Below are 12,511 nucleotides of genomic sequence, written 5' to 3'. Positions count from 1 at the left end.
GCGTAAATAATTTGAGGTTGTAGCCTTCAGAGCCTTACTTAAGGCTACATTCAAACTATTTCTGTTGCTAGATTCACAAATGTAGCTGCTCTAAGACATAGTATTACCAGAGAGAAATGGTGTGTCTACATGGAAACAATCTAGTGGCTCCAAGTTGTTGCTTTTTTTCTACTGGGTTAAAAACCAATCAGATGGAACTTAAAGCGTTCGTTTTTTACTGGCTTGTATTCTCTTTCACTTTGATGTTGCCCTACTAGATTTTTTCTTTTTTTCTTTTATGTGAGGGGATTTACCTCTCAATAAACAAAACTTTCATTATAGGAGACATAAAAAATGACCAATCTGTTATTAATTTATCAATTCTATCGCGTAAATATACACTGTCCGTGTAAGCTCACTCAAGTGCACCTGAATCTCGTTCAACTGAAGCCATCTGAATGAACCTCGTCCCCGTTTAACTCAACCTCAGTACAGTTAAACCCCATTGAAATTTACCATCATTTAACTCAGCCCCCATGCAATTTAACCCCATTTAACTCAACTCTCTGTCTAATTCATTCCCGTTTAGGCAATTCAACCTCACCTAAGGATAGAGTTTTACAGAGTTTTGAGTTGGAAGGGGGGGGGGGCTGAGTTGAACGGGGATATGTTGCACGGGGGATGATTTGCAGGAGGGTTGAGTTGAATGGGGGAAGTTATACAGGGATAGTATTTAATAATGGTTGAATTGCACGGCAGTTCAGTCAAATGGGGATTGAGCTGCACGAGCGTTCAATTAAATGGGTGGAGTTGCGCGGCGTTCAGTTCAACGAGCGTTCAGTTGCACGGGAACTGTTTTTTTTCGTATATATACGTTGAAACAATAAAATTCATTTCCTTTCAGGCGTTATAAGTTAGATCCAAGAGAGAGTAAACGATCTTTTGGTAAGCTTTTAAGTGCAGCTGAGCAAAGTAAGCACATTCTATCAACAATGAATTCTTCTCATGTCTTTGTTGAGTCTCTGTGCGAAGGGGTAGATTTTTCAACCAATGTTAGTCGTGCAAGGTTTGAAATGCTAGTCCAAACTCATATTTCGAGGTTATGCAGCCCAATTCAAGAGTGTATAGAGAAAGGAGGATTTACTGCCGGTGCTATTGATAAGGTTAGTTCTGTCAAAAATTGGAATGTGACTTTTGTGTTCAGATATTTTCGGTGAAAATGACCGGCAACAATGGAATCGAACGAGTTGTACTACAACCGTGTAACCGTGTTGTAATATTGCAAGTGTTGACTGAGAGGTTCCAGTCTCCAATAGGTTCCAGTAGTATCTGGGAGTTCCAAGCTCTTAATTAGTGAGAGGTCCTAAAGGCTCCTCCTAATTTAGGGGAAGCCCCTCCAATTGAGAATACAATAGGTAATATGATTATAGACACAACTCCTCAATTACAATTATTTTACTGATGATGCTATTTATAAGTTATGTCTATCCAGTATTTGAATGTGGTTTTTGTTTTTAGAAGTTTCTGGAGAAAAACATCTGGCAATAATGAAATCAAACAAATAAGTTGAAGACAGTAATGTAAATATAGTTATAGCCTGAATGCTGTTAATATTTGAGAGGCAATTTATTGGGACCTAATTTAGTTCTGGTCAAGAATGCAATGTAAATGTAAGCACTATTTTTCTATTATTGTTATTATTATTATTTATGAAATACGAATATAACGACAATAAATTCCTTGCTTATAATTTTTCTATGAAATGTAGCTATTTAATTTCATGTGAATTGGGTGTAATGAGTTGTAATTCATATGAATTACAATCGATTTCAGGAAGTAATTAGCTTCTGCACACGCTTCTTTTTAAAATAGTTTTCTTTTGGGGGGCTTGAAAATTAGGGGGAGAGACTGAGAGGTTTTGGGAGCTTCTTTACTCCTAAACGAGAATACACAATTTATGGGAAGCTCAATTAATTCCAATTCAGAATCCATTATGAAATGTGATTATTAACGCTATTCCTCTATTATTATTATTATTTTATTAATTTTAACTGTTGAATTACTTAACTCGTGGTCTTAAAAATTTTCGCAATAAGCATTTTTCAGTGCAACTTATTTGTAAATACGTTTAAAATTATTGTCACTAGAGACAACGTCTTTAAACGCTTAACTGATTTGGCAAGTCGCAGACAGGGTCGTAAATGCAGGCATAGTTTTAATGCTCTGAATGAATGAGAGGTAATTAAGGGGAATTTTATTTAATTCAAAGGAAGAATACAAAATAAAACACGGTTTGATGCTCACAAAATAGGCAAAAAATTTGTATTTTATCTCTGGTTAGGTTCGCAACTTTAGGAGATGCACTGAAGGACGAGCAGAAATAAAAACAAAAATGAAAGCATTTTGAAGATTTGTTATATGTGATTGGTTCTACCTGAAACCAGGCCAACCCATTTTATTTTCTCTGATTGGCTTCAACTTTCGGAGCATGTGGAAAGGGGAGGGACAAAGGAAATTTCAATGAAGACAAAAACCAATGACGACTATTTTATTTTGTATGGTGTCGTAATGCCCGACTATTATGAGGAAAGAATATTTTAGAAAAATTGGGCTGTATAAAAAAAAATTGGGCTGTATAAAAAAAAATTAAGCTGTGTAAAAAAAATTCGGCCGTATAAAAAAATTGGATTGTATAAAAAAAAATTGAGCTGTATGAAAAAACTGGGCTGTATCAAAGAAATCGGACTGTATCAAACAAATTTGGCTTTATCAATTCTTGGAACCGCAAAAGGTGCCAAAAATAGTTGTTCTTCCATTGGCATGAAACTTGGTAGGAAAGGGTTTGGGTAAGGGAAAAGGGTATGTAGACTGCCAAGGGAATAATAATGAGAGCAACCAAATTTGAAAGGAAAAATTTAGTTTAATCGATTCTTAGTGCCAAAAACTCGATTTTCGTTTTCTCCTCCTTCCGCCTCCTTCAAAAAAAAAAAAAAATTCAAGGAGGTATATTTAACAGAAGTTCACAACACATATTTTTGGAAAAGGAAACTTTTTTTCTTTGTGGAAAACAGTTAATCACGTCAAATAGTTCTAGAAAATTAAATAAGGAACTGGAAATATGTTTATTTTTGATAACATTCGGCAAATGTTAAGGAGGAAGAGCTTCCCCCTTCCTCTATATAGGTATGTTTAAAAGTATGTATTTTTGTGTATTTGCATCGCAAATAATTTTGAATTAATAAAATACGGTATTTTTTTATAATTGAGAGAAATCAGTTTATTGTTTTTAAGCCAGAAATTATATTTTGCATTGGGACGCATTTATATATATATATATATATATATATATATATATATATATATATATATATATATATATATATATATATATATATATATATATATATATATATATATATATATATATATATATATATATATATATATATATATATATATATATATATATATATATATATATATATATATATATATATATATATATATATATATATATATATATATATATATATATATATATATATATATATATATATATATATATATATATATATATATATATATATATGACTTTGTATTTTTAATTTATTTGATTATTTTAATAATCATGCAAATTTGATTTAATAATACTAACTATTTATTAATAGTAAATTAATTGTATTAATTATTACATTATTAAATAACTATTTGATGGTTAATAATTAATTTGTCATTATTTTACGTTATAAAATATAAATATTTTAATTTATTATTCTTGTGACATTTTAAATTAAGTATTTTAAATGAGTTTTAAACTTTTAATAATATATTAAAGATTTAAATATTATAAAAAATAATAAATAAAAAATTGTTTTATTAATCATCAATTAATAAAATCACTTAACAAGTGAACTAATTAATAAAAATTAATTATTTTAAATTTCTAGCTAATAATAGTTGGAGGAAGCCTACGAATGCCTGGATTCCAGCAAGCAGTTAAAGATAGGCTACCCAACGCAGAACTCCTTTCATCAGTTTCGCCAGATGAAGTCATTGCAGTTGGAGCTGCACAGCAAGCTGCAATCATGGCGGACATCGGACTGACTGATGTCCTCAACTCAGCTGTTCCGGTATCTTGTCTACCAGAAAAAATATCATTAAAGGTGAATGTAATAATTACTAAAGCGCTGAATAGTGTTTTAAGAGGGTTTTGTTGCGAACGATAGGTCCGCTTTTTTGCTGTTTCACAGGCGTTTTTTGGCGAATATTTAAAGTTCCAAGGATAGCGAAACTAAATTCAGATTGTTTTGATTGTATGAACAGAAACTTAAACAACGACACATGAATTTTAAAAGAATTAGAAAAATACTTGTGTAAATTTTCTTAAAAAAATTTTTATGTAGTAAAATTGTGATAATCATTAAAGGGCTTTCTTAAAGTGTTTTCTTATAGTACTTTCTTCATATTATTTTCTTCAAGTGTTTTAAGAGCCTATAGTTATATAGGACAGTTCAGCTTTTTCGCCAAAAGGACATTGTTTTTCGGTGAATATTTGAAGTGCCAAGGACAGTGCAAATAAATTTGGGTTTATTTTAATTAATTATTTATTTTATAATTAATTTATATAATATTCAATTATATTACATATAATTATAATTGAGTATTATATTCAATTGTAATTAACTATAATTATTTATTAATTTATTTTATTTGAGTTTTGACCGTTTGAACGGAAACTTGCACAATGACACATATATTTTAAAAAATTAGGGAAAATAGGGATGAAAGCTTTTAATATGGAATACTAATAGAAGAAAAATTAACCTTTATATCCAGCAATTCATCTTTGATATTGCCGGGTGCCAGATTAAAAAAAGAACCGGGGGAGATAAATACACAAAAAAACAGCTTAAGACCACGCGGTGCCTTAAACCACTTTCGCAGTCTCAGCCTTCATCTCTTGAGGGCAGACTGTGTCATAAGGAGAATTCTCAATTTAGAGAATTTGGTTGGCCGCCCAAATACTCCTGGGGACTGACCATCATCGAGAACTGTTGAGAATTTGTGGTGTGACTATGAAATTTGTCAAATTTTCAAAGCGGGTAACACCACAGGGAACTCCCTAAGCTGCCAAATTGCTCAAATGATGCTTGTTTTGGACTTATCTTCGGCGTTTTCTTAGCAAATATGCTAGAAGATTTTTAGGGACCGTCCTTTCTTGACCCTTAAAAAGAAAATTGTATGTAATAGAAAAAAAAAATCACACTTTATGGTGGTCCAAGCTCTGTTAAAATTGAATATCTTTGACGCAAAAGGAGAGAAATTAAATAGTTCTTTCAAAGATTTCCACGAAATTAGCTGTCAGCCTTTTGTTTTCTGTTGTATATTCCAAGCTATACAAGCTATGACAAGACTGCCCAATTAATTCTAAATAATTTTGCCACACAAACTAAAAAAGTTTTTAATGGACAAAATACTGTGATTTTTTAAGTTACAGCCTGGGCTTATGAAGGACCAACTTTCCCTAAAGATAAAGTTGTCTTGTAGGGAACCAAGTTGTAAATGCAGGGAATCAACTAGCTGTTAATTTATGAATTTTTGTGGAAGAAAGGCGATGTCAAAATTAGTTAATTAATTTTGCTTATTTAGTTTCACGGTTCAACGTGGCAACCCTGAAGAGAATGTGATATTACGCTGAAAACTTCATAATCTCGAAACAATCGAAATTTCTTGTATAGAAAATTGTGGCTTTCTTGTATGAATGTGGCTTTCTTGTATGAATCTTGTAAATCTTGTATGAAATTGTGGCTTTCTTGTTAGAAAATAAGGCTTAATAAGACTATAAGACTAATATAATATATAATAATGTAATATATAATATAAAATATGACAGTAATATAAAAAAATAAAATAATGTTATAAAATAAGACTTAAGATGGGTAAAAAAAGACTTGACAAGACCATAATACAAATATAATATATAATAATAATATAATATAAAATGCATATAAAGTACAAGAATGTAATAAAATAAGACCTAAAATGGGTAAAAAAACGACTCAATAAGACTATGAGATTAAGATAACGTATTAATATAATATTTTTTCTCAAGACGGTGGAGCCTTAACCCAAAATGAATATTGTATACCACTAAACCTGTTAAAGAAAGACCTTTTAGGCTAGCGGCCAAAAAGGCAAGATTAGCGTTGAAAGTGTGTTTTTAACTATTTTTATTTCACTCGAATGAATTCCCTTTTTTCACCTCTCTTGATGTACCAGTCTTGGTTGAACTTTCCTGAAGTAAGGATGATAGGACTGTTTTAAAAGATTTTAGTTTTAATGGTCATATTTTAATGTGAGTTTCTGTTGTAATTTCGTTTGTTTTGCTGAGGCCCTAGTATATAGGGTCGAAATATTCATCTAGGCGTAACGTTCTACTGTCTCAGGAAAAAATTCCATGTTGTTTCTGCTTGTTGTTTGTATTTAATATAACATAAAATATAATAATAATATAAAATACTAGAATAAGGCTCAAGATGGGGCAAAAATATTTCCAATCTTATATTTTTTGTACAATAAAGCTTTTAAAACGCTTATGCAAGAAACTTTGTTTACCTTGGATGAACCTCTGAAACATTGGATGAAACCTCTATGTAGATATTTCCACATTTCAGTCTAAAAACATTCAGTTTTAATAAGCCATAACCCTCCAACCTCTCTCCAAACTCTCCAACTGTAAATCAGTGTAAAATTGCTCAAAATGAGTGTTGATCTAGAAAATTCTCAATTGGAAAGCTTGAGTAAAGTTTATCCATTTTATCCAGGCCTTTGGGGTATACGGGGTACCTTGGGGGTCCAATGACAATTATGCACCAAATGTACTACTCCAATGTATGACATTTTAATTTATCATACAAAAATTTGATATTTCTCCCTATTTCTCTCCACGAGTGTCATAATTGTATGATTCGGTTATAAATAAATTATTATTTATTTAAAATTTGAATTATTATTTAATTTAAATAATAATTATTTATTTATTTTTAATTAGTTATTAATTAGCAACTTATTTAAAACTATTCAAACAAATTATTTTATAAATAATAAATTAAATTATTATTTAAAATAAATTAATATTATTGTTGACTCTTTATTGACTTTTTTATCTTTTTTAAAAAGTTACCATAACCATACACTACAGCCCATAGTTGCCAAAATTTTGAAAAAGCTGTCTTGTAAGAAAAAAATTTCATCTGAAGGTTATTCAGGAATAATAACTACTGTATAAGTTCAGTCTTAATAGTCGAAGCTTATTGTGAAAACAAACTTTCGGGGATTTTGAAAAGAGCTTGAGGCTGTTCAAAATGGCAGCCGTTAAAATTTAAAGTACACCGTTGAAATCACCATTATTTACGATAATGTTTATTTTTTTATAAGTTGACTCTTGAGGTCACTGTTTTTACTCACCTTGTCCTTGTTCTAGAAAGTTTTTTCACGACGTTATTTATCTACCATAACGTGAATATTTTTATAGGCTGGATAACGTGGTTGTTTTGATTAGGAACCGTAACGCTACTAATTTACGACTATGTTTATTGTTTCATAGGTTGACTCTTTAGGTCACTGTTTTTACCCACCTTGTCCTTGCCCTAAAAAAATTGTTCACTGACGTTATTTATCTACCATAACGTGAGTATTTTTATAAGCTGGATAATGTGGCTGTTTTGATTAGGAACCGTAACGCTACTTATTTCCGACAATTTTTATTGTTTTATAGGTTGAATCTTGAGGTCACTGCTTTTACCCACCCGGTCCTTGTTCCAAAAAATTTATTCACTGACGTTATTTATCTACCATAACGTGAATATTTTTATAGGCTGGATAACGTGGTTGTTTTGATTAGGAACCGTAACGCTACTTATTTACGACTATGTTTATTGTTTCATAGGTTGACTCTTTAGGTGACTGTTTTTACCCACCTTGTCCTTGCCCTAAAAAAAATTGTTCACTGACGTTATTTATCTACCATAAAGTTTATATTTTTGTGGGCTGGATAACGTGGATGTTTTGAGTAGTAACCGTAACGCTACTTATTTACGACAATCTTTATTGTTTTATAGGTTGACTCTTGAGGTCACTGTTTTTACCCATCTTGTCCATTTTCCAAAAAAAATGTTCACTGACTTTATTTATCTACCATAAAGTCTATATTTTTATAGGCTGGATTAAGTGGCTGTTTTGATTAGTAACCGCAACGCTACTTATTTACGAGAATCTTTATTGTTTTATAGGTTGACTGTTGAGGTCACTGTTTTTACCCACCTTGTCCATGTTCTAAAAAATTTGTTAGCTGATGCTATTTATCTACCATAACGTGAATATTTTTATAGGCTGGATGACGTGGCTGTTTTGATTAGTAACCATACAGCTACTTATTTACGACAAAGCTTTTTGTTTAATAGGTTAACTCTTGAGGTCACTGTTTTTACCCACCTTGTCCTTGTTCTAAAAAATTTGTTCACTGACTTTATTTATCTACCATAAAGTCTATATTGTTATACGCTGGATAAAGTGGCTGTTTTGATCAGTAACCGTAACGCTACTTACTTACGACTGTCTTTATTGTTTTATAGGTTGACTCTTGAGGTCACTGTTTTTACCCATCTTGTCCATTTTCCAAAAAAAATGTTCACTGACTTTATTTATCTACCATAAAGTCTATATTTTTATAGGCTGGATTAAGTGGCTGTTTTGATTAGTAACCGCAACGCTACTTATTTACGAGAATCTTTATTGTTTTATAGGTTGACTGTTGAGGTCACTGTTTTTACCCACCTTGTCCATGTTCTAAAAAATTTGTTAGCTGATGCTATTTATCTACCATAACGTGAATATTTTTATAGGCTGGATGACGTGGCTGTTTTGATTAGTAACCATACAGCTACTTATTTACGACAAAGCTTTTTGTTTAATAGGTTAACTCTTGAGGTCACTGTTTTTACCCACCTTGTCCTTGTTCTAAAAAATTTGTTCACTGACTTTATTTATCTACCATAAAGTCTATATTGTTATACGCTGGATAAAGTGGCTGTTTTGATCAGTAACCGTAACGCTACTTACTTACGACTGTCTTTATTGTTTTATAGGTTGACTCTTTAGTTCACTGTTTTTACCCACCTTGTCCTTGTTCTAAAAAATTTGTTCACTGACGTTATTTAGCTACCATAACATCTATTATTTTACAGATTGGCTATTTTGACTGTTTTTATTATTTATTTTTATAGTGTGACTCAGTTGATGTCACTGTTTCTATGCTTGAACCGTCCCTTCCAAAATTTGTTTCCTGGCGTCATTTATGTACCATTTTTTTTATAGATGGGCCAATGTCACTATTTTTATTAGTGTCCATAGCGCAATTTCGTTACACTAACGTTTATGTTTGAATAGGTTGCGTCAGTTGATTTCAATGAATTTGAGCCTTACACGTTAAAACAAATTGGCCAAGACATTTTTTGTCTACTGTGATTGCTAATCGAACATTCCCTGTGTCCCCGTCGTCATTTATATATCCCCCCTGTGCCCCCGGTGTCCCCATTGTAGTTATGTCCCTGTGTCCCGGTCGTCATCTATATTCCCTGTGTCCCGGTCGTCATTTTCTCTTTGAGACGCAAGCCTGTTTTCACGTTGTTCTTCTGATTCCATGGTACGCTTTCTTTTCTTACTTTCTCTATTAGCCGCAAGCCTTTTGGCATTAACTCTTTGAGCTGCTTCCTCGGCTGTTTCTTCTGCCATTGTAGGACTTATACTAAAATTTCTCTTTGAATTAACTCTTTGAGCAGCTTCCTCGGCTGTTTCTTCTGCCATTGTAGGATTTATACTGAAATTTCTTTTTCAATCGACCCCTTATATACTTATAATGACGTCATATACTTATAATGACGTCATATGCGGACAAACACACAAACATACAACTTATTTATATATATATATATAGATAGATAGATAACGTTTATACGTTTATTTTTTGCAGGTTGATTTAACGGATGTCACTGTTTTTGAGCCGTACGCTCCCGTTCCATCGTTTAGTCAAATTAACGTGCCTTATCGTGGTAATGGACTACCAAAACCTGCTCAAATCTGTAAAAACAATGAAGTCATTTTTGAGGTATTTCCTTTTATTTCATATTTCAAGAAATTCATTTTTTAATGAAAACATTGAGGACTAGATAAGATTTACTCCCTTAAAGTACCAAGGATATCCAAATAAAAGTGTTTTTGGGCCCCATCTCAGGTCTGTAAAGATTTTTCTTTCAGTTTTATTAAAATTATGAAGTTTTTTAGGGCAGCATGTATTTTCATCAGTGTTGCCGCGGTCAGTCACGAAAAAAACAAGTAAAACTAATCAGAAATTTGACAACGCTCAATGTACGTAGAGTCAAACCTAATCATCTCTTGATTCCCGAAAACAGCTACACCTTCAATGAAATACAACTCCCTTCTCCACTGTTTTTTGGCTCTCCTATGCTTTTAGCTTCTTTTTTTTCTTAATTTGGTGCCCGCCATCTGTATAACTGTATAACTGAATTCTTTTTTTCTCTTTTTTTTGAAGTATTGATTTTTTATTTTCCTAATTTTTCAATATATATATATATATATATATATATATATATATATATATATATATATATATATATATATATATATATATATATATATATATAATTATATGAATTTCTACTTAACTAACTCAACTAATAAGACTTCATTTTCACTGTCCTTGGCACTTAACAAATTACTAGCAAAGCTCAAGTATGCGTTGGATATTGATCAGTCTAGGATATTGGACTTTTCGTTGAGACAGGTCAAAGGAGGGTGAAGTCTGAGAGGGAAACAAAAAGTAAAAAAAGCCCGGATTTTTGAAAAATTTGGCCGGATCTTAGGGAATGCAGTTATTAGCAAAATGTAGTCAAGCAAAATCCTTCTTTTTTAAGAATTATCTTTGTCAATTTGAAATTAATTAATTTGTCTGTTTAATTTAGATGAACTGAATCTATCAACAAGAAACATTGAACTCTACTTCGGGTGGCCTTTCGCAGGGCTATATCCATGGTACACGGAAAACAACAATTCAGTTTAGGCTAATTCAGTTTTCGTTAGTATTAAATTATTGTATTTTAAGGATTAATTTTGCTGAAATAATAAAAAATGAATTTAACTGATTAATGTCAGATTAATTTTAAATTTAAACTTAAGTATCAAAGGTTTCAATTTTAGTTTTTTCATTAACAACCTCTTCTTGAAACCTTTATACAGGGGGGGGGGGCAGGTTTTTACCTGGAATTTGGGAGATAATCTATACTCGGAGTAAGTCTGTTTTTTCAGCCATACTTTTTGGTTTTCTTATAGGTAGGGGTGTGTACTAAGAGGGGGCGATCTTTGTTTTCTAGTATTATTAATCCTTATCTTTTATCTATGAGGGGTAAATAATCAGCTTTTAATTTATCAACGCTTCAATTTTAATTTCTATACGGGTGACAAGCTTACTACTTGTCTCTGTAAACTGTAAACTGAAACCAGCAAATGAAACATGAAAAATACATAAAATTGATTTGCGCTATGTACGAGAATAATACTGCTGCGGTTAAGGTAGGAAATGAGGTTAGCAACTGGTTTTGTATTAAATCAGGAGTTAAGCAGGGTTGTGTTCTATCCCCCTTTATATGGATCATTTTGATGGAATTCTTCTTAAGGAGCACAGGAAAGGCAATTGGAGACCATGGAATCAAATGGAGAGGAAGAACGCTCCTGGACTTAGATTATGCTGTTGATTTGAGCATATTAGATGAAAGTGTGAGCAAAATGAATGAATTTTTAGAGGTTTTACGAGTTCAGGGTGCTAAAATAGGCTTGAAAATTAATGTTAAGAAGACAAAGTCACTAAGGCTAGGAATAAGTGAAGATGAACAGGTGACATTAGGTAACGAAAAGATTGATCGGGTTGGGAGCTTCAGTTACCTTGGTAGTATTATTAGTAAAGATGGTGGTAGCAGTGAAGATGTTAAAAGTAAAATAGCTAAAGCTCAGGGTGTTTTTTCACAATTAAAAAAAAGTTTGGAAGAATAGAAAGATAAGCCTACAAACCAAGACTAGAATATTGGAAGCTACAGTGATGACAGTGGTCAAATATGGCTCCGAAGCATGGGCACTCCGAAAAGCAGATGAAAATTTACTAGATGTTTTCCAGAGAAATTGCCTACGGATTGTTCTGGGTACCCGGCTGACTGACCGTATTTCAAACAGTAGGTTGTACGAAAAGTGTGGTTCAATCCCGCTTTCTGGGGCTATAATGAAAGAAAGGTTGAGATGGCTAGGCCACGTTCTACGGATGAAGGATGACAGATTACCGAAGATTGTCCTTTTTGGCCAACCGTCTGGGGCTACACGGAAAGCAGGTCGTCCTTGTCTGGGTTGGGAGGATGCCATAAATAAAGATTTAAAGGAAATGGGATCTTCCTGGGAGGGTGTAAAGAGG

The 12,511-nt window shown here is 32.2% G+C and overlaps 1 protein-coding gene across 1 annotated transcript in view; it reads left to right on the top strand.

Annotated features, from left to right (window-relative positions):
- LOC136040981 (heat shock 70 kDa protein 14-like) overlaps window positions 1-12,511 on the top strand; it is a gene marked incomplete in the record, with an annotated part of 42,038 nt that overhangs the window by 23,864 nt on the left and 5,663 nt on the right. Inside the window, 3 exon segments of the mRNA XM_065725456.1 lie at window positions 884-1,142; window positions 3,927-4,142; window positions 10,010-10,144. Of these exon segments, the coding sequence (XP_065581528.1) occupies window positions 884-1,142; window positions 3,927-4,142; window positions 10,010-10,144 (610 nt within the window).

The sequence above is a fragment of the Artemia franciscana genome, chromosome 21 (genome assembly GCF_032884065.1).
Source record: "Artemia franciscana chromosome 21, ASM3288406v1, whole genome shotgun sequence".
In the NCBI taxonomy this organism is placed as follows: domain Eukaryota; kingdom Metazoa; phylum Arthropoda; class Branchiopoda; order Anostraca; family Artemiidae; genus Artemia; species Artemia franciscana.
Note: the sequence above shows the minus strand (reverse complement) of the source record. Positions and strands in the feature narration are given on the sequence as shown.